This window comes from Aspergillus clavatus, genomic scaffold, assembly GCF_000002715.2.
Source record: "Aspergillus clavatus NRRL 1 1099423829802 genomic scaffold, whole genome shotgun sequence".
In the NCBI taxonomy this organism is placed as follows: Eukaryota; Fungi; Ascomycota; class Eurotiomycetes; order Eurotiales; family Aspergillaceae; genus Aspergillus; species Aspergillus clavatus.
In genome coordinates, this window is record NW_001517097.1 from 2181273 (window position 1) to 2202734 (window position 21462).

General features: G+C 52.4%; 7 protein-coding genes across 7 annotated transcripts, besides 8 other annotated features; 4 read left to right on the forward strand and 3 right to left on the reverse strand.

The window, feature by feature from the left end:
* ACLA_040600 (crossover junction endonuclease MUS81) lies at window positions 1–1888 on the reverse strand (the record flags this gene model as incomplete). Its single annotated transcript, XM_001271269.1, has 3 exons — window positions 1–1116; window positions 1163–1739; window positions 1797–1888. 3 exons carry the CDS (start codon window positions 1886–1888, stop codon window positions 1–3), a joined length of 1785 nt encoding a protein of 594 aa, XP_001271270.1.
* Window positions 1889–2520: 632 nt separating this feature from the next.
* On the forward strand, window positions 2521–4759 carry ACLA_040610 (DUF3292 domain-containing protein; the record flags this gene model as incomplete). Its single annotated transcript, XM_001271270.1, has 5 exons — window positions 2521–2796; window positions 2848–3057; window positions 3116–3627; window positions 3683–3910; window positions 3967–4759. 5 exons carry the CDS (start codon window positions 2521–2523, stop codon window positions 4757–4759), a joined length of 2019 nt encoding a protein of 672 aa, XP_001271271.1.
* Window positions 4760–5055: 296 nt separating this feature from the next.
* Window positions 5056–5087: a microsatellite.
* A 13-nt stretch (window positions 5088–5100) lies between these two features.
* ACLA_040620 (SDR family oxidoreductase) lies at window positions 5101–6057 on the reverse strand (the record flags this gene model as incomplete). The annotated part of the gene is made up of 1 exon (XM_001271271.1): window positions 5101–6057. One exon carries the CDS (start codon window positions 6055–6057, stop codon window positions 5101–5103), a length of 957 nt encoding a protein of 318 aa, XP_001271272.1.
* A 689-nt stretch (window positions 6058–6746) lies between these two features.
* Window positions 6747–6772: a microsatellite.
* Window positions 6747–6773: a microsatellite.
* A 116-nt stretch (window positions 6774–6889) lies between these two features.
* Window positions 6890–6914: a microsatellite.
* Window positions 6890–6915: a microsatellite.
* A 216-nt stretch (window positions 6916–7131) lies between these two features.
* ACLA_040630 (putative C6 transcription factor) lies at window positions 7132–9417 on the forward strand (the record flags this gene model as incomplete). Its single annotated transcript, XM_001271272.1, has 4 exons — window positions 7132–7258; window positions 7380–7512; window positions 7591–8669; window positions 8741–9417. The coding sequence occupies 4 exons, from the start codon at window positions 7132–7134 to the stop codon at window positions 9415–9417; spliced, it is 2016 nt and encodes a 671-aa protein (XP_001271273.1).
* Window positions 9418–10194: 777 nt separating this feature from the next.
* Window positions 10195–10236: a microsatellite.
* A 618-nt stretch (window positions 10237–10854) lies between these two features.
* Window positions 10855–11702, forward strand: ACLA_040640 (uncharacterized protein; the record flags this gene model as incomplete). The annotated part of the gene is made up of 3 exons (XM_001271273.1): window positions 10855–10937; window positions 11194–11315; window positions 11383–11702. The coding sequence occupies 3 exons, from the start codon at window positions 10855–10857 to the stop codon at window positions 11700–11702; spliced, it is 525 nt and encodes a 174-aa protein (XP_001271274.1).
* Window positions 11270–11294: a microsatellite.
* Window positions 11703–12175: 473 nt separating the features above from the next.
* ACLA_040650 (ChAPs family protein) lies at window positions 12176–14683 on the reverse strand (the record flags this gene model as incomplete). Its single annotated transcript, XM_001271274.1, has 6 exons — window positions 12176–12343; window positions 12407–13794; window positions 13850–14130; window positions 14183–14307; window positions 14408–14537; window positions 14661–14683. The coding sequence occupies 6 exons, from the start codon at window positions 14681–14683 to the stop codon at window positions 12176–12178; spliced, it is 2115 nt and encodes a 704-aa protein (XP_001271275.1).
* A 468-nt stretch (window positions 14684–15151) lies between these two features.
* On the forward strand, window positions 15152–21360 carry hir3 (putative transcriptional corepressor of histone genes (Hir3); the record flags this gene model as incomplete). Its single annotated transcript, XM_001271275.1, has 4 exons — window positions 15152–19476; window positions 19523–19745; window positions 19796–19951; window positions 20002–21360. The coding sequence occupies 4 exons, from the start codon at window positions 15152–15154 to the stop codon at window positions 21358–21360; spliced, it is 6063 nt and encodes a 2020-aa protein (XP_001271276.1).
* Window positions 21103–21161: a microsatellite.
* Window positions 21361–21462: the final 102 nt, after the last annotated feature.

The window sequence follows — 21462 nt, forward strand, 5'->3', positions numbered from 1 at the left end:
TTATCCCGCCACGCCCCAGATATCCGCGATCTTCTTACTGAGAACCTTCCCCATCTTCTTCCGGCCAACCAACGTCTTAGTCCGTTCAAAGACCAAATCGTCTCGATCCTTGGGGTCCAGCTTCTCGAACGCTTCGATGAATTCCCGCGGGGTGGGCCACCGCTTCTGGATCTCAAGGGCCTTGTCACCTGTGACGCCTCTCGTGCACATCAACATCTTCAGGTACACGTCGCGAAGGGACAGGATGTCGGATTTTGACGTTAGCGCGGAGAAGGTCGAGAATGTGACAGCGTAGGTTATGGAAGGGTTTTGCGCTCGGAGACGCTCGAGCGTGGTTAGGTATGACTCGGCAGAGGAGAGCTGTCGGCTCGGGATTAGGCGGAGGGTGTGTGTCGGGGGCGAGAAGCAGTACATTTTCTGCAGGAGGGATGTCATGCGAGCGAGATAGCGGATTGTGTCGTCGAGGTTTTTCGTCTGCTTGACAAAGTAGCCGTTGACGACCTGCGTCGAGGCGATGGCCGAGGCGACCATTTCCTGGTATTTGATGGTGGAGGGATTGCCCATGTCCTGGAGGACGGCGGCGTATTCTTCGATGAGGTAGATCACGTTCTTGATCCCGGAGCGACGGAGACGGAATTTCTGCTCGTGGAAGCGCCCGTCTTTGATGGAGCCGATCAGGTCGTCCAGTCTCTTCCGTTCTACGATCCAGTCAAGCATCGCTTCGTTGCATTCCTCCCCGTACTGGAAGAGGAACGATGGGTCATTGCATCTGGCAACCCACATCGCATCGCCCAGCTCAAGCGCACGAACTTCAGGGGTGATGCCCTTCTTGCTCAGCTCATTGGCAATATAGTCTCGGTCTTTGGATGATCGGACTTCGCGCGTGTCCAGTACCAGCTGAACCGTGAAACTGTTGGCGGGGAGAGTGATGGGTTCTATTCGGGAGTCATCAAATGGTTTCTGAGTCTGGATTTGGTCGTGAATCTGGATATCCTCGTCATCTGCACAGGCTTCATCACGGAGGAAATCGGGAGCAGCTAAGCCATGGTCCCTACGGCGTACACCGGCGTTGGTATCCTCTCCGTTCTCGCTAAATTGCTCCATCGCAATTGTAGTCTGCCCTGGTCAGATTCTTGTTTCGATTGCGCTAATGGTGTCTTACCGATCGATGCCTGAACGTCAGTGTGCTCTGTTCTGATCCTGGCAAGGTCTTCATGATCCTCTTCGCAACTTCCCAGCCTTCCTCCGTCAAAGCGTATTTCCGAAGCGGGCGTCCGTGGTCGTATACAAGTTCCTTCTGCATGAGGGTTTTCATCGAACTCCAAGCCGTGTAGAACTTGGATGCGTCGGGAGGCACAGTGAAGGAGTTGTCACAATGAGGCTGCGCCTTCTCAATCAACTGAGCCTTTGTCAAGCCTTGGGAGGCATTCTCGTCAAGGGTTGCTAGACCCAAGAGCAGCGCATAAGGACCGGACCGGAGACTGGGCACGTATGGCTTCGCTTTTCGTTGTTTCTTCGCTGGTTGACTATCTGGATCCCCTCCGTCGGATTGCCTCTTATTTGCTGCTGCCTTCTGAGGATGTTCAGGCATCGGCAGGCCATTTTCCTCACAATACGCCTTTAGTCTGTCCGTTAAGCGATCACATAGCTTGGGTCCAAGTCCGTTGAGTTGCTGTGCCTCAGACGGATGCTGGAACACCAGTGGACAGGCTTTCATCGACTCATAAGCCTTTTTGTACCTGAAGTGATTGAGTCTCAGTAACTCCATGAACACCACTGAGACCATGCGTACTCACACAGTGACCCCTTTGCTGCCACGCTCGCGAGCCTGGTCTAGCCATTCTTTGAGCCATCCCAATAGCAAGGGATTCGCACAGGTGTCGTCCATGCTTTCTTCCATTCACGGACGGCCCTGACCATCTATCATGATCTTGCACATAAAATGAGGTCCGTGTGAGGCTGTGGTAGTAGAGCTTCCCATAGCAACTACATCGATTGAAGTATCAACGCGTTTTCTCTGTACTCGACGCGTATTTCCTCTTTTGGCAAGATTGGACAAAAGTGGCTTCGGTCTGTGGCACAGTCGTCACGTGATACGTATCACATCATCAGTCAGCATACCCTGGCTTATCATGTGACAGGGGTTCCAGGAACAAAGTCTACTATTGTATACAAATAATTCCACTTCTTTATCGTTGGGATGTGAAGCTTCCTGAAATTAGCTGACATCACCTCTGGTCATCTCACTACGATCATCAACTTACGCTTCGACATCAGCGTCCCAGAGAGCCTCTTGTCCGATGAGAATGGCCGACGAGAGACGAGCAACTTCAGTGGTTCATCAAAGACTCCAGCAAGATAAACTGGAGAAGATGACGTCGATGGTCCCCGCAACAGGCAAAGCTCAGCATCGGCAGACATAAAGGTCGAAGTGCACATCCATGATGTAAATAGGTTCTTCTTGATAGAACACAAACTGTCCTTCATTTCAGTTGCTCTTTGGTTTCGTGTCATACGACAATGTCTGATGCACCAGAGTCGCTTCGGGCTCCCTTGCAGGAGCTCGACAAGAGTCTCATGAAAGACGAGATATCTCATGATGATCTTGGGCCGACTGACAGTCATATTCTATCCCAGGTAGAGCCTGAGGAGGAGGCCAAGGGACTTGCGCAGAAAGCCGGAGTCACCAATAAGGTCTCAGACATTGGCTGGGGGGAGTCCGATGAGATCGAGGAGCGGATAGTGACAGGATTGTCCAACGAGGACCTCTGGATGCTGATCAGGCGTTTTAACAAGGTAAGCCTGCCTTGAGAGCGTAGAAAGATCAATAATCCTGACATGGCACAGCAAATATATTGTGTGAAAGCTGTGCCCAACGCCCCGTTACAGAGACTAGATCTCAATCGCGCGGAAGATGAGAACTTCTCTCCAGATAAGCTACGTGCTACTTTGGAACGATTCTACACGACTGTAATTATTGGCTTGACGAATTTTGTCAAGCACATTGCCAGGCTCCGTTCATGGAGAGAGCCTCGGCGGACTTCGGCGTTTTGTGCGGTATGCTGAGCCGAACAATCTCGTCCGCGGTCAATCGGAGACTAACCTATTGCCACAGGTGTACTTTACAGCCTGGCTTTTGGACTTCCTCGTCCCGGCCTTCTTTGGTACACTTCTCCTTCTTGTTGTCTGCCCCAAATCTCGAAAACTGCTTTTTCCACCTGCGCCAATCGCCTTGGTTGACACTGCTACCGGTGGAGTACAAAAGCCGAAAGCAGGCGTGCTCGGCTCGCATAACAGCGTGACTGGAGCTCCCGAGAAGTTCAAAGGTGAAGCAGCTGAACAAGAAGCCAGTAATCTGATCGCCAGCGTTGCTACAGTTGCGGTGGGAAGCGCCGCCGGCAAACACGACCAGGGAACTCCTGAGGACGCTCCTATGGAGTCATCGGTCCCCGACGCAATGGACATGGTTTCCAAGACCGCAGACGCGCAAGCTGCTGCCGCCGGCGAGGTGCCGGCCGATTCCCACGACAAAACTAGACAACCCATGAGGGATACGGTATTGAATGCGGCCAACCAGTCGATGCGGGTGCTCAGTGACGTCGTTGATACTTATGAGCGGCTTGGCAAGTAAGCTATCCCTAGATGTGGACGTATGATATGGCTCCATACTCACTAGCTATAGTGCCCTTTCACCAGTTCCCCCTTTCTCTGCTACGACCCCCTGTTTACGGCTATCGGGTGTGCTCGTATCCGGGCTCTTAGCATCCTTGTTGACACCGAGCTACGTTTTCATCAAGCTCAGTACCTTTTTTGTCGGACTTGGCTTCTTTGGAGATCCGATCCTCCAGCGTGCAATGGTGTACATGAACCACGAATTCCCGCATTGGCAGAGAATCCTGGAACTGCAAAAGTAACGCGCGAACGAATCTAAAGATACTGTGATGCAATTTGCTAACAATCCTCTAGCTCCCTTCTGAAGGGCATTCCCACCAACGCTCAGCTCACCCTGACCCTCCTCCGCATCGGCGAAGCCAACGACGCGCCTTTGCCGCCTCCCCCCTCAAGCTCTCTCCACAAAGCGCCGTCGAGTGCCGCCTCGCTCAACCATGAACAACTGACTCTCGGGGCGACCGAGGAGGAGATCGACCGCGCCGCAGCACCCGCGCCAGGCTCACAGCCCCCGGAAGCGCCAACGGCTGCCGAGCCACCGAAGAAGAAGAACCTCGGCTCCCGAATCATCGGCTTCTTCAAGGGCTCCACGGCGACCGGAATCGAAACGAAGCTGGCGGTCGATCGCGTCCGCGCACACGCGGGCTCCAACCAAGCCAAGAACCACCTCGGCATCCTCCGCAAAAAAGGCGAGGAGACCCTGCCCTACGGCCCCGTCGAGTTCGATGCCAGATACAAGGGCAAACACGGTACGGTAGTCATCGACTCCACCCAGAAACCGCCACTGCTGTACTTCACGACCGACCCCAGCGTGGTGCAGGGCGACTACAGGCTGGAGAGCCGGAAGAAGGGCACCGTGCTCTTTTCCATCCCCGTGACGGAGATCCACGAGATGCGCAAGATCGGCGGCATGGGCTGGAAGGGCAAGCTGGTTGCGGGCTGGGCTGTTGGCGGCAAGGAGGTCGTGGATGGTCTGGTTATCACGGGGACGCGGCTGGATGAGGCGTATCAGCTGACGGCGTTGACCACGCGGAATGAGCTGTTTAATCGTCTGGTTGCCATTGATGGACAGGTTTGGGAAAGCTTCTGATGATCGACATGGTACATGTGCTGAAACAAACCCAGGTATGGAAATAAGAACTTCGTCCAAGATCTAGATCCAATCTAGAGGCCGAAGGAGACAGGACGGAGGAAAGCTGGGAGGATGAGATGATATATTATCATATGCTAACGACTTGATGCCTGTTCGTTTTCTCATGCATTTTGACTTTATCTCGAGAACTGTATATTTTCATTTATCTCATTGGTATAACGACCCCGTCTAGGGGAATGTACAAAAAATCTAGAAATACAACAGAATGGTATATTCTATATTAACAAGAAAAAAAATAAAATAAAATAAATCAAATCAAATCAAAGTAGACTCGTCCATCACTGCTTCGCCACCTCCTGCTCATAGTACTCCCTCACGGCCTGCTCGAAGGACGAGTCGCGCTTGAAGCCCAAGGCAATGGCCTGCGAATTATCGAAGCGCGTCGGCCACGAGTCCAGGATTGGGCGGAGCGTGGGGTCTTCCTTCTCCGTCAGCAGCGCCAGCTTGTCCTTGCCGCCGACCTTCTCCAACGCATCCATCATCTCCTGGACGGTGACACAGATGCCGGGCACATTGATCGAGCGGATGTGAGGCGGCACAGCGTCAGCGGCGAGCGTGAGGGTGAGGAGAAGGTTCTGGACGAGCGTGCCGGGCGAGCACAGCCAGGACTTGAACGAGCGGTTCTCGACGGGGATGACGCACTCCTGGCCGGCGAGCGGCTCGCGGATCATGCCGGAGAGGAAGGACGAGGCGGCGGCGGTGGGTAGGCCCGGGCGCACGGAGATGGTGGGGAAGCGGAGGGTGAAGCCGGTGATGAAGCCGCGGCGGGTGTACTCGTTGACGAGGGTTTCGCAGATGAGCTTCTCTGCGCCGTAGGAGCCCTGCGGGGTGGGGATGACGGAGTCGTCGACGACGTCGGGGAGCGGGCGGCCGTAGACGGCCTGGCTGGAGGAATAGATGAAGCGGACGCCGGGGCAGGTTCTACGCAGGGCCTCGAGGAGGGTGCGGGTGGCGTCGACGTTGACGCTCATGCCTAGGTCGAAGTTGGCTTCGGAGCCCGAGGACATGATGCCGTGGAAGGCGAAGACGGCGTCCAGCGACTTGTTGACCACCTTCTCGGCGCCGGCGAGAAGATCGGCCTTGATGGTTCTGGCATTCTGGGGGTTCTTGACGCCCTTTGGCACGGGGGGCTCGTTGATATCGGTCAAGATGACATGGTGCGAGGGATCGTCGAGCAACTCCTTGGCGAGCAATTGGCCGATGAACCCGGCGGCACCTGTGATGAGAATCTGCATCTTTGACCTGTGAGTAGACGTTACGCTTGAGATGTGAGTGTGACAGTCTATAGACTCCCCTGAAGGGACACACCGGCGCTTTTGAAGTAGTCTACCCCATGGTGGGGAGGTCTCCGCATTCGCATCAAATCCGAGATTGTTCTGTTCTCCGCAGCCGGACTTGAGCCGGTGAGATGGAGATGATGAGACGATGGTACGATGGTACGATGATACGATGATTAGAGGTGGTGTAGGCGATAAACCAGATCAGCATCGACCCGGGGACGTCTGGAGCGTGGAATTAGTTTCTCCAGGGCCAGAAATGTCTGGAAAGGGTGAGCATGAAGCTCACAAAGCGAAAGGCTTTGGCGGATGGATCCACGCGCACTGCATGACTAGGTTGGGGAAGGGGGATTGTCGGAATGGCAGTCATTGTCACTCGAAAGAAAGATATCCAGAGCCTAATGAGATGAGAGTCGTGCTGGTTGGGTTCGTGAGTACGTTGGAAAGGTCAGTGGTGTGCTGGTGTTTGTAGATATTTGGCCTAGGTTGGACCCCATATTGGCGTACAGCAAGTAACTTTCTGGCTATGTTGGATTCGACACTCAGAGGAGATGAAGATAACAATGTCTATAGTAGTATTATGAGATACGAGTTAGTAGCAATTGGCCTGAGCTCCTGCTATCTAGATATCCTTTTCTACTGATGCTTCTCTCTCTCTCTCTCTCTCTCTCTCTTTTCAAGCGGGGTCATTCATCCCACGTTCTCCGGCTTTTCTCCCCCACTGTTTGTTTCTTCTTTTCTCTCCTCCTCCCCGTATGGGCCGTGTCTGTATTCTGTACTCTGTCAATGCCTCACTCACTCACTCACTCACTCACTTAATAATATTATTATTATTCCAATAATGAACCATCTTTGCATTGTCTAATTCAACAAGCACGTCACCTTCCCCCCCCCACAATAATCTTCCCCTCCCAAGACTTCGTCGCTTCGCTGCATATCGCAATTCCACGCCGGTTGGTCGCATAGTGCCGGAGCATCCCCGATCACTTGTCGCAAAGTCGCAAGTCGACACAAACTAATTTGATCATCCTCATGAATCGTTCAGACCTCAAGCGCTCGTCTTCTGAAGTCGGGCTGGAGGGTCCTCGCAGATATGATCGCGGGTCCTCCGTACTCGATAATCGACCTCCTCCTCCGAGGATCTCCAAGGCTCGGGCTTGTGAGTAGTTTTTCTTTCTTCTTTTTCTGATTTATTTGACGTTTCCCAGGGTTCCCCTGAATGAGCGCCAGAAGTGGAAGAACGACAATGCGGATTTCGAACTAACGTCGGAAAACTGCAGGTGCGGAGTGCAAACGACACAAGATCAAATGCGAGTTCAAAGCAGGCGAAACGAGTTGCACTAAATGCTCAAGAAGCGGCGTCAAATGCGTGGTCAATGACTTCTCACAAAAGTTCGTGGACGACGATGGGATGTATGTATGATCTACTATCAGGGATCGATACTCTGTCTCGGTCACCGTGCCTGTTCGTCCTAATCCCTTCACTCTTAGATGGAAATCCCAGGCAGCGTCTGCGATCCACCAGCTCCAGGCGGCCGTAGGAGACCTTTTGCGGCGGAGTGGCCTTTCAGACCTCTCTACATACGGCGCGGGTGAAAATCAAATCGGACCCAGTCCTGTCGCATCCCATCATAACGGACTTGGCGCCTCGATAGACGGACCGCAAGCGAGTCCAGGTCAGAACGGCCCCGGCGCTTTGTTGGATGTGACTCGAGAACCCTCGCAAGAACCAGATCTCCAGGGTCCAGAGCTGGTCCCAGCTCCTATGCGCAGCCTTTACGAGGTCACCAAACTGCGGAATCTACGAAATAATCCCGTAGAAAAGCCGAGGCTAACGCTACTGGAGGAGGACTTCATCTCGCGGGGACTGATCTCCCTCCATGAAGCCGAGGAACTCTTCGCATACTTTAGTCGGACGATGAACCAGCTCTTGTGGGGAGGGATTATCCTTGTGCATCGGGATCTCACTTCGGTTCGAAGAGCATCTACCCTGCTGTCTGCGGCCGTTCTGACCGTCGCGGCGCTTCACATTCCCAATCGCACGGAGACGCTAAATCGATGTTACAACGAATATGTGTCGCTTGTATCCAGCATGTCCCTGACGCGAAGCCATACTCTAGACGACATCCGTGGTCTGTGTGTCGGCGCCTTCTGGTTGTCAGAGCTTAGCTGGAAGCTCTCCGGACATGCGGTGCGTATAGCGACAGAGCTGGGCCTCCACCAGAGTTATCAACGGATGATCCGTGGGCACAATGAGCAATATGAGCGCGCGCAATTGTGGTACCTTCTGTATGTCTGCGATCATCATTTCAGCATTGCGTATGGCCGACCGCCCGTCATCCACGAGGACGTATCGCTCAAGAATTATGAGACCTTCCTCCAATCACCCATGGTCGTTCCGGGCGATATTCGACTATTGGCGCAAGCCGCCCTGTTCATGATCCTTACGGAGGCCTATCGGATGTTTGGAAGCGACACAGAGCAAGCGCTTACCGAAGAGGACTTTGGCCAGCTACGAATCTACAACGTTGCGGTTGATCAATGGCGCCTACTGTGGCAACCACGGTCAGGTAAGTCTCCTCATGGGTGGTTTTCGAACGACCGTTCTGACCTTTTTCTTCTTTTTCGGTTTCTTTTGCAGCGGATAGCCCCTACGTCAGGACATATCCTTCCAAGGGAGTGGTGCTTCATTATCACTTTGCCAAATTTCAACTGAACTCGCTGTCTCTACGTGGGCTCTCGCCGACGAATACACCGGTCTTCTCCATGGACCGCAAAGAGTCAGCCAATATCGCGATCTCGTCCGCGGTGGCCTGCCTCAATATGGTCCTGGAGGAGCAGGATATCCGCGATGCCATTGTGGGCGTGCCCATCTTCACCCATACCATGGTCACTTTCTCCGCCGTGTTTTTGCTCAAGGTGGCCGTGAACTGGAATTCAGCCTACCTTAGCATTGACGGCCGTCTGGTGCGCCGTCTGGTGGAGCGGGTCATTGAGCTGATGAACTGCGTTTCCGCGGGCGAAAGACATCTGACACGACACATTGCGCGCGGTCTGAGTAAGATGTTAGAGCGGTTCGATTCCTGGGAGAATGCGTGGCAGACCGGTCGGCTCGTCCACGCTGGGGGGGGCCTCGTTGGAGAGTCGGGGCCTGACCATCGACAAGACGGGGGGGATGTCCCAGGTGGTGCGAATGCGATGGCACAGGGCTTCCCGCCGCCGGATCTAATCTACGATATGGTCGGGACGTATGGCTTTGGGTTGGATGAGAACTTCTTGGACCCCAGCATGGCCAATTTTGAGTTTCTGGCGCAATGATTCTTTTTTCCCCTCGTTCTCGTGTGATACCCTGGAAGACGGGATTCCGATGTTTCATACATATACACCTATATAGTATATACATATATAAATCCCTCTCAGCCTTCAAGATCAGAGACTGTCTATTGTCATTTGTCAGATTGAATGATCAGATGTGATGTGAGACAAGATGAAGTCTGAACCCCTGCATGACGCTTCTCCCCGTTGTCTGTGTAGAGAGAGTTCAATCCACGTTAGATCCCGAGAAAGCACCTGCTGGTCATTTTGGTCATGGTTGGTAAGATTACTTACCGTACATGCGCAGAGTTTCCTGACATCATCATTATTCCTTGCTGATGCCGATGGGGTCTCATGCCACGCACTCTGCTCTATATACGCACGGCCAGGGCCAAGGGCATCCCGGATGAGTGCCTTGTGTGCGCTCTGAATTTCTGTTCAACAATTGCTTCTCTCCCCTGTATAACACTTGACTTGAATTTTGATCAATGAACCAGTTGTTTTTGACCATCAGGATAAAACCAATGAGACAACGATTGACGTGAATCTTCATTGACAGCCTCAGGAGAAGCCATCCATCCTGTGTTTGTGCCGAAAGTCACAAAAGACCAGATTAACTCTCACACTAAGGCCACTGCTATCATTGCCACTAATGTACACGCACTGGTGACTATCTCCATTGGCCAGATGTCTTTTATCCACTGCCTGGGCCTTAAGGCCAACAACTCGTCACATACTCTGTCCTCCAAGCTCACTCCCTCCCTCTCTCTATTTCTTTCCCTCTCTCCATCTCTCTCTTCTCTCTCTCTCGCTCTCTCTCTCTTTTGTACTTGTGCGCTCTCCTTCCTCTCGGCTCAATAGCTGGGCTACGCTATACTCATCCCATGTCTCTGCCACTTGCTGACCCGCAAGTTCGCAACTTTGTTTCCCATATGCGGCCTTTTCTCCCTCCCTGTCGCTGAAGTAATGCTCTCCATTCCGTTGCCCCCCCTCTCTCCCCCCTTCCTGGCCCGGTCCTAAAGGCTGTGGGAGTGTGGTACATACGTCCCCCCCCCCCAATCTTGAGTCTGATTCTGGTTTTACTTCCACTGTCCTTCTGCAACTTAGCCCCCGTAGTCGAGCTGAGCTACCTTCCCTAGGATCCTTAGAATTCTCCCCCTACCCTACCTACCCTACCCTGTCCTGTGTCCTGTCTTGCGCCCTGTCTCTTCCTCTATAATTTCCTGCTTCCCCCTCTCTCCCGCCCACACTTACTCCTACCATTCTCTCCTTCGTCCGTTCCTGTCCCATCTGAAGTGAAGGCCCTGCTACCTATACTTGGGACCTTCCTTTGTATCTATACATAAACTACCTCAACCCATTGATACCGATTTTTACTCTCTCTTTCTCTCACGCGCCTTTGCGCTCTGATACCTCAATCACACCCCTTCTAGTTCCGCCATGACCACCCGTAAGAGAAAGCAGGAAGCCGAGGAGGAGGAGCTCGTCGCGCTTCCCAGCGACGAGAGTGAGGAGGAGGAAGAGTAAGTCGATGCTCCCCCATTCCCTTTCCTCATGTAGTGCGTCCATTTCCCATACTGTGCGCGTTTGCGACTACGCCGGCGCCGGGAGGGACCGCGGAGGGTGTCATCGCATCTTAGCTATCAGCAATGCGGATGAATGCATTCTTGCTTCAACGGATCAGCGTGTCGCTCCCACCCCCCCCTTTGGTCAAGTGATTCATTTAATTGTCGCAAGATCGATGGAGCTGACTGACTGACCGTCCCTTCGCTTGACCAGATACGAGAGCTCCAACGTAGACGAGAGCGAAGACGAAAACGGTAGCGACGAAGAAGGCAGCGAAGAAGACGAGTTCGAAGAGGAAGAGGAAGAGGAAGAGGAGAAACCGGCAAAGGAGAAAGGTACACCACCCTCCCTACCTCCCTCTGCCTCTGCTGATAACTTGTGCTAACACTCTGCTTCTCCTAGAACCACCCACCAAGAGACGCAAGACAGCCGCTGCAGCCGAAGCCGAAACCGAAGAGGTCAAGGACGAGGGCAAGAAAGACGTAATCGAGAAGACCAACGGCAGCCGGAACGGCAACGGCGTCGCCAAGCAGAACGAGGACGAGGAGGAAGACGGCGAGGGTGAGTTAGAAGAAGAAGAGGAAGAGGAGGAGGAAGAAGAGGAGGAGCCCGAGGAGACGGCCAAGACCAGCGGTCCTGCTGCGGCGGCCGTCAAGGCAAAGGGGAACGTCGTTCCCAAGGAGCCGGAGGTTGATGTCGGGGCGGAGGAGAATGAAGAGTAACTTCGTTTCCCCTTCTGCTCTAGGTAATGAGTATTCCCGCTGTATCTTGGACGGGATGGGGATGTCTTGATATGATATGTAATCGAACGCGATGAAGTTTTTTTTTTTGCTCTTTCCATCTAATGCAAGTGTGCGGATTCTGGTTAAGAGTCATCTTGGTCGCTAATGTTTGAAGATGACATGTGGATGACAATAAGTCTACTCCTGCAGAACCTGGTGATAGATATACTTCAATTCATTAAGAGTTGAATATGTGCGCATAGGCAAATGGTATGAATGCAGAATAGGATATCCATCACACAGAAAATGAAAAGAACAGAACAGAAAACAACCGCTGTCCGGTCAATCAGCCCTAAGAGAAAGGAAGGAATCACTAGGCGGGGGATCAATTTCGCTATACGTGATGAATAAGGAGAAGACTACAAGAACAGGTCACCCTCATTATATTGTTAGGGAAAAGGCCGTTGTCGTGTTCAGCCGTCGCTTCCGCTGCTGCGGAACGTCGCGCACAGCTGGCAGTATTGGTGTGTGAGGTCGAGAACAGGCTGCGGCAAGTTCGTCGCCTGCACGATGCTGCGCACCTTGACGGCGCCTTCGTCCTCGATGAGCTTGCGGATCAGGTACAGGAGCTGGGGCGAGAACTATCGGATGGTCAGTTTGGAGGCTGGATCTGGGATCAAATGGAAAGACAAGACAAGACGTACCTCGGAGTACCAGCGGTACTGCCAGGCGATGAGCCGGATCAAGGCGCCCAACATGCCCCGGGTGTCGTGCCGCTTCTCGTACATCTTCAGGACCCCGCGCATGGCTTTGGGCGAGAAGCGGATAGACAGGCAATGCTGGTAGGCCTCGATCGCCTCATCAAAGTGATGCAGTCGCTCCGCGAGTTCACCCAGGATCTCCCACTCGGTCGCCGATTTCTTGTACTCGATTGCCTGCTGGCGGAATTGGGCCATTTCCGTGCGCCAGATGGTATAGATCCGGAGGTCTTCGTACAGAACCATAAAAAGATTATCCAACCAGCGCTCACACAAGCGTTTATTTCTAAACTGTGCGTATGAAGTATGCGACGGATCGGGCTGGAAATTATCAGCAATCGCAACACGGGGGAAAAATAAGGTAAGGAACCGAATGCTCACATCGTCGTTGCCCGACTTGACCACTTCTGATGCCATTGACTGCTCTGGTTTCTCGATAGAACTTTCAACCTGTTCATGGCTATCGTCATCGCCGTTGGTGGCCTTCTCCACCGTGCTAGTTTCCTCGTCGCTACCCGAGCCATCCTCGTGTTCACCATTACCGTTGGTCTCTTTGCTTAAAGCCTCATCCACAGAGCTAGTGCGACCGGCTTTTGGCGCAGGGTGCTGGCGCTCAACCCGGTATTCCTCTTCCATAACGAAAACCTCACTACGGATCTTGAGAAGCTGGTCCCAGCCAATCGCCGAGGCGATCTTCGTCAGGAGATTGTAGGCCTTCAGGAAGGTTCCCTGGTAGGCCGCAGCGTGCAATTTGCGCAGAGACGGGTGAACGTAGTCGTGGGGATCTCCTTGTTTCGGTTGGCCCTCATCAATTTCGTCTAATATACTTTCCGCAAGGATGGGAAGCATGATCCGCGATGGTTGAGGCATCCGCGGCGTGTCCTTATCCTGGTAAGTAAACATGGGACATGAGTTCAGGGTGAGTAGAGCCAAATCCCACTGTTCGAGCGAGACATATACTTCGGCAAGCCGCGCCCATGTACTGAACTCGCTGGGCGCAGCCGTTACCGCTCGTTTCGCGCACTCCAGGGCCAGCTCTCCTTCTCCCTTGTCCATACAGAACGCTGCCTGACAGTCGAGTAATGAATAGTCCATCGGTACGTCCTGAAGAGCATCGTACATCAACCGCACAGCCTGTACTTCCTCGTCTGCCATCAAGAGAACCCTGGCCAGCAGCGACGAAACCTCGACGTCGCGGGTTCGGAGTTTCTCGAAGAGGTTGACTCCTGAGGTGTAACGGCCGGTTGTTTGGATGTACTTGAGAAGACCAGAGGTGAGGTGATTGCTGACAGTGTTCGGTACTTGCGTTTCGGGGTCGGAGCTGAGTTGTCTCCCTACATAAACCAAGTCAGCTTGAGCCTGTGAGTATAGGTTTACTGGGAGACGTACCAAGGAAGAAGAGCCTCTCCGCAGCTTCCAGAAACTTGTGCTCCATCTCCGTATTGGTGACTGGGTTGAATCGCCGCACGCCAACAATCTTCCGAATGGCATCACCGCTACCGTCGTCCGCATAAGAGTACGCCCTCAGAACACCACACAGGAAAGTCTCGAGCCATAGTGCGTCGGTAGCAACACGCTTATCGCCCCGCTCATCGATGCAATAGCTCTCCAGACTCCCGGGAATCTTCACCTCGACACGCATATCCAGATGGGAAAAGGCATTGTAGCAGCTAATTGATGTCAGTGCCACAACTCAATTGAACTCATCACCGAGCTCCTAACCAGTAGATGCCAGAAACCACTTTGTGTGTTTTATCGAGCGGCGAGAAGGTCAGCGTATTGACATATGCGGCCAAGCTGGCGGAGGACGAGGCATCGATTCCGGTGACGTGATGATAAACTCCGGTCTATATCCATTGCGGCCTTATCAGTCTGTTCCAATTGTATACTGCAATCCCCATTCTCTATCCACTAAGCAAGAGAGTCGCCGTAGCTGCTAAAACGTACCTGGTGGGTTGCGTTGGTCTTTGATTTCTTGACCAAGTATACCAAGTCTGGAGGACCTAATTCTCGCAAATTCTGAAGCGACTCCGTTCGCGCATCGACCGCAGCATAGATATCCTCCTCCTCGAATATCCTAAAGACAATAAAGGGGTCAGTCACAGCTCAATGGCGGGGACCGAGGACGATGCTGGTAAATAGCAAGCAAGCCCTCTCCTCAGGAACACGTAAACTGAGGGGGCAAAGGGAAACAACGTACTCAGGAACAGCTGGCGCAACCATGGCGCATGAAGAAGCGCAGTGGCTTTCTCGATGGAGCCAGACAATGAAAAGAAACCTGCAGCTTGACGACCGCTCAGAGACGAATGGCGCAGGAATCACAGATGAGCTGCAGGTCCGATGGGTTTGGTTTAATCTTCGAGCGTCGTAATCTGTAACAAAAAGCACGGTTGTTTCCCGTATTATTACGGAGTACAAGTCGGTGCCTGGACCGGCATCCTCAGGCATCAACGCTATGCTTCTTCGGGTAATCTGAATCCCTGGGAACGCGTGATGCGTGTCGCCAATCAAATCGCGATGCTGGCAAGGTCAGGTGTGAGCCGGACTTCATTCATCGGTCTTTTACTATCCCAGCTTCATCTCTGGAAGGCCTTCACATCTGCTTTCCGAAGTCAGCTTGAGATGTTGTCTACCGCGGCTGGATTACCACCGGTGTCAGGGAGCTTTTCGCCGGCGAAATAGACCGCCATCATGTCGAGTTGGGTGGCGTTGAACATCGAGCCCGACGAGGCCATCGAAGAAGAGATTGATGATACCAAGGAAATTCAGATCGAAGAAGCTCTCAAGCTATATCAGAATGCCTTAAAACTGCATTCACAGGGGCCGCAGTTCTACCCCCAAGCCGCAGAGGCTTATGAAGCCCTCCTTAATTCCGAGATCTTCAAATATCCTGAATCACTTTCCGATTACAAGAGATCTGCATTGCAAGACGTCGAGGCGAGTTTCGCGGAAGCCCCCGATGATATCGCCCCAGGGTCCGCAGAGTCATTTGTGGAATTCAACGTCAGCGACTCAACGTCAAGCACTCTGTTGCAGACAATCTATTTGTCCTATAAGAACTATGGGCAATACACCCTGGATTCTCTGCAAGCTTTCCTACAGAATAACCCTCAGACGCCCGATAATGTCAAAGAAATTTTGACCCAAGTCGGTGAGCGCACCCGGGCTGCATTGGCATCCTTTGCCGAAGCTCTGGAGCGAGATGACACTGATCTCAATCTCTGGAGACGGGGCGCGAGGCTAGGTAGCGCTCTGCAGAGCTTCAGGTTAGCTCGCTTCTGTCTGGAGAGCGTTTTGGCAGACGATGAAAATCGCCTGGAAGTTCGTACGGACCAGTTAGGCTTGGACGAGACGTTCGCAGAAGGTAGACTTCGGGAAACACTCCAGACGCTCAACGATCGGCTATCTGTATCTCAGGTTCCGCTAAAGAAACCGAAGAAGGCTCTTCTCAAGTTTCTCGAACGACAAAAGGATCCATACCCCTATCTTCCCAACCTTCCCGATGACCTGAACGATGAGAATTCCACCAGGAATCCGCTTGCTCTCCATGGCTCCCACCAGGATCTAGCGCCCTCATCTCATACGTGGACTGCTGTCGGTGACTCGGTCCTTCAAGCTCTGGCAGATACGGATGATGCCGTGGCTGGCTTCGCACCCGGTACCTCCATCAGCTTCTCCTTGCCAGACGTCGACCCTGAAGCCCAATCGTTGACGACCGCAGAGGAAGATAACCTCCCATCCTCCCATTCCCAAGATGTCGAACTTTATTCCACCCAAGTCCAAGATTTCGAAAGGTCTGCAAACTATGATGGAGCGGTAGCGCCCACGACTCCTGTTAAAGTCCAGGTCCCTGGGCCAACCTCAGAGCAGGCTGATGACCAATCTTCCGTTGACCAACACCTCGAGAAGCAGCTATTGGAGTCGTTGGAAAATCAATCTGCGAGACAACATGACGAACTTACTGCGCAAGAGGCCCCGAATCGCGACGAAGTTGAACCCCACCCAGCAAGCGCTGGCCGGAAGAGATCATCTGCGTCTGCTGCCAACGACGACTACCAAGCGGAACCCACTAGGACTAAAAGCAGAAGAACTCGTTTGCGCGAATCGAATGCGGAGGCATCGTTGCAATCCGATGAAGTTCCATTCGATCAAACGAAGTACTTTGAGGATCGCCTGCAAGTTTACATCGAGGCTGATGAGTGGATGTTTGCAACTGCGAGACCTCTTCTATCTAAAATCGGTGTTGAGGAGCTGGAAAACATCGATGAGTTGAGAAAGTTGAATTGTTCCAGCTTGAAAATCGCATCAGACGATACGAATGATTCGCCCATGTCAGCCGAACAAGTACTCCGCCGGGATTTGGGCGACATTGTTAAGAGTTGGGACGAGGCAAAATCTCAGGCAATCTTACAAGATGATAACACAGCCAATGTTCGGGACATGAAAGCCATGGATAGGTCTGGATTGGCCATTTTTCTAGACCATTCGAGAAAATCAATCCGAAAGCCGGGGTCGAAACCCACCTTTACCGGAGATCGGGAATTATTCACGTTCCTCAAGGGGATCAACGAAGAAAAGCTCAATCTTCATGAAGTAGCGTTCGCTTGGCTCAAATGTCTCTTAATGCCAGGGTACGGACAACTTGCGCCGAAACCCTCAAGAAAAGGCATACCTGCAGAGTCAACGTATGTTGCCTTTCAATGGCCAGGCGCACTCAAGGAGAATGTGGTAAAGATGTCGATTCACGATGATGAATACATCCATAAAAGAGCATCCGAACATGTACAGGAAACAGAAGATCAGATACTCCGCCATGCTTCTGGTTCTCCATTCAAATATTCGCATGAGCATCTTGCCTATATGGAGATGATCCAAACGATCTTTGAGATTCATCTTGAAGTCTACGCCTCCATCAACAATCCGAACAGCGAGGTTGATCAGAAAACAAGGGTCCTACAAAAAGATCGTCTAATGAGATGGAGCATGCTAGCGCGGACAGCTCTGACCCATTACTTGGATTATAGTTCATCAAGCAAAAACAAACAATACATGACCATCATTCGTCATCTGTGGGCGTCGACGTATCATTCGAATATGGAGCCGGATGTTCATCGAGAACATGTGCTGTTGTGCCTTCACGAGCTGAAGGAGGTCCTGATTCGTTCAAACATTCCAGTGATTTATCTTGTGAACAACGCTATCATGCCTGAGTTGTCAGCTGCGGCTATCGACCAGGAACTTTCGAAGTTGAACTCTATGGATTTCTTCATGAAGATTTTCAGCCCTGCTTCAGAGGATCCCGTTGAACTCATTGAAACTATTGAACCGATTCTTGAGCCCTCATCTGTTGAGATCATGGAAGAGGAAAATCCAGACCATACAGAGGTTGCACCGTCAAATTCACAACTAGCGGAGATGCGCTCGTTTCTAGACCGAGGGGACGCTACGCTGCGGCTGTTTCTGTGGCGAAGACTCCAGGATGCTTATCAGGCAATTGACTACCCACCCAAGGTAGTTTCCTGCCATCTACGCTGTGTCGAGACGATAATCAAAGAGCTTCTCAGCCCTTCGCATCTTGAAGAGCCTCTGGATCATCGCGAGGTCACATTGATCCGATGGCTTAAATCCCTGGGAAACATTTTGATCAAGCTGGTAACACTTGTGCTTCAGCAACCTGACAAGGCGTATGAGTGTCTCGATATGGCTCATCTCAAATCGTCGATGTCGTCTTTGGCCGTCTTGATGAACCTTTTACATAGCTTTGTGCTCTACGAAGATTCAGTACGTGTGGGCCAAACACCATCCCCCTCTGTGCGTGGCGCTTTATCCAAATCTCTGGAGAACTTTAGAGAAAAACTGCGAGAGATGGTCGTTCGCTGTTGGATTCTTCAGTATACTCTCCTCAAGGAAGCAATCGCCCAAAACCATGACCTCTTTGAGAACCCCCTTGAGGATCGCATCCTTCTCTTGCGTTCAGTACACAATGCGCTTGGCGCTCGCAAGATGTGCAAACGCTCCTCCAAGCAATTCCTCAAGCTGATGAAAGCTGAACTCTTTAGCATGGAAAGCAAGGAAGACTACGAGTATGACATTTGTCAAATCCTTCAGGATCTCTACGGTGTCAACTTATCTCCTTCCGGAATTCTCCTTTATGACCATGAGTGTCCACCAGAGAAGCTGGACCGTGCAACGGCTATCATGATGATTGAGTTTGTTATGAAGTTAGCCAAACGCATGAGCATCAAGGACCTGTCAAAGTCAGAATTGAAGTCCACTATTGAAAAGATACAGCAAGCGATTGGCACAACGAAATCACCACCACCCCTCACATACAATAAACGTATCCTTTCCGCTTACCTGAAGTCACCGCTCAACCCAACAGACATTTTTCGCGCTGTCAGGGGCGTCGCGGATCTCTCGTTAATCCCAGTATCCACGGAGAGTGCGGCTATTGCCCAGAATGGATGGTTTTTCCTCTTGGGGCATGCGGCATTGACAAAGTTTCGCTCTCAAAAGCGCTTGAATCCAGTTCCTACTACCGACCTGGACGATGCCGTCAGTTACTTCAGACAGGATCTGGAGCACGGTACAGGAAGATGGGAATCGTGGTACCGGCTGGCCCAGACATACGATTCGAAGTTAGAGGAGGATATTACATGGTCTGCAGACAAAATTAACAACAACCGGACAGAACTGGTAACATGGCAGCGGAATGCAATCCATTGTTACGCAATGGCCATTGCGACGGCCAAAAGGAACGCGGACCCGACTGCGGAAACTCGAGGGATTCTATCTGAGCTCTATACGGATTTTGGTATCCGTCTGTACTCGTCTTCGCGTGAACCCTTATCCATGAGCGCCTTCAGCCTGTCCGATTATACTCGCCCTTTCAGCAATGAAGAAAGCCAGCAAATGTATCAAGGACAACCTTTCAGAGAGATGAGGTTGTACTCTGTGTGGAATCTGGCGAGCTACCTTCTGAAGCGCGCAACCATCGACAAACCGAAGAGTTGGATGTGAGTTCTCAGCATTCCAGTATCAAGTACATTTCTAACGAATCAGGAACCATTACATGTTAAGCAAGTGCCTTTGGAAAATGTTTAGCTGTGATGATGCTGTCCGGGGCAATTCCAAGCGTATCAGTCTCGACGATTTCTTAGATTCGCTTCTTGACGCCATCGACACTCTTCCTCAGCGCAAGGATTCACGCTCGGATCCTATCTTCGAACCTCATTACAAATTGGTCTCTATCATCCACAAACTAGTTGAGCGAGGCACACTGACGGTAAATTTGAGCACTATTTCTCTTTACTTATTTACTAACTATCCTCTTAGCCCGCCGAAGGCAGCAAGACCCTATTGGCAACCCCATTAGCTCGGAAGGTGTCACCCCCTGAAGACAAGGCAGGCTGGAAGCCTTATATTATGGAAGTGCTTCGACGCCTGAAACATGCGGACAAGTCGAATTGGCATCACCGCATGGCGGTTAGGGTAAGAACATTCTACGCTTGAGGGCATGCAAGTGCACTAACCATGCTCAGGCTGCGCATATCACCTACGATGACAGCAAGGATGCTGCCTCCGCGGCAGCAGCCAAAGGCGAACTCACTCAGCAAATATTTACAAAGACAATGACAATCCAGGTCTGGAAACCCGAGTTCGAGCGGCCTGGTAGGCATTTCGTCTATACAACCCGATATGTTTACTTCTTTGTGAATCTCCTTGACCAGCTCGATGATCGCGTGAACCTGGACCAGCTCCTGCGCCGAGTGCGAAAGAAGCAAGGCGATTTCATCAACCACCCGAAATTGTGGGAGGACGTCTGCCTCACTTATGCGAGAGTCATACGCCGAGCAGGCAGCATCAGCGAAGGGCATGAGGAGCAGGTATTCAAACCGATCGGATGGGAAGAATTCGTCGCCAACACAGCCCGCCTGGAGAATCTCCCGCAGCTCGCCCCGGACAGCTCCATCCTCCTGGAACTGCTGCGGGACGCCATCGAGCTGAAGAAACTCAACAACAACCTCATGAAGGTCTCCCTGCTCGAAGACCTGATCGCCGATCTGTACTCGCGCCTCTACGAAATCAACATGCCCCAGGTCCTCGAGCAAGCCAACGAAGAAAATAAGGGGAAGATGAAAGTCGACCACCTCCTCATGACCAGCGACGGCGCCGCCGACACCCCAACCCCACCAAACTCAGCGCCTGCCTCCGAAGCCCCAGCACCCCGCGGCCGCACCAAGGGCATCGCCCGGCGCGACATCCAAAAACGCGCCGAAACCATCGTCAACCGCAAACTCGCCCCGCGCGCCCTGACCACGAAGACGCCCGCGCTCACAGAGGCCGAGCCGGCCGCGCCCTCCGAGCCGGCCGCATCGACCACAAAAAAACCTCTCAAGCGCGAAGATCTCGGAGCGGGCCCGCAGAGCGACATCCCCCACAGTATACAAGATAGCGCTGACGACGAGAGCGAGCTCAGCGAGATCGACGATGAAAAGTTGTCCAAGCTCGCTTTGGAGCGCAAGCTGCTATTTCCGAATCTGCGGGATCGGCTCTCGCCGGACCCGGAGTCTGAAATGTCCGTACCTGCCAGCGTTGATGGGGATATAGCAGACGAGGCAGGCGATGGGGATGCCGATCTAGGTGATGGTGATGGTGATGAAGGTGAAGGTGAAGGGGATGGTGACGTCGAAGGTGATGGAGAAGAAGGCGAGGAGGGTGTAGAGGCCGAGGGTGACGAGGCAGATCCCGAAGAAGATGAGGAGCTGGATGGGGACGAGGAGGACAACGGCGACGAGTGCGACAATCTGCAAGATATGGAAGATGCAGGAGAAGATCCCGAGGCCACCGAAATGCATGAAAAAGAGCATGCTTCCGAGCCTGAGCCGATGGAGACTTGACTGCATATCTCGACTGATACCAATGTCTGCGTTTCGGTACTTGTTTTTGGATATATTGAAGGTTTCATCATTCTCGGACAATTTTATGGGCTAATGGGTCTC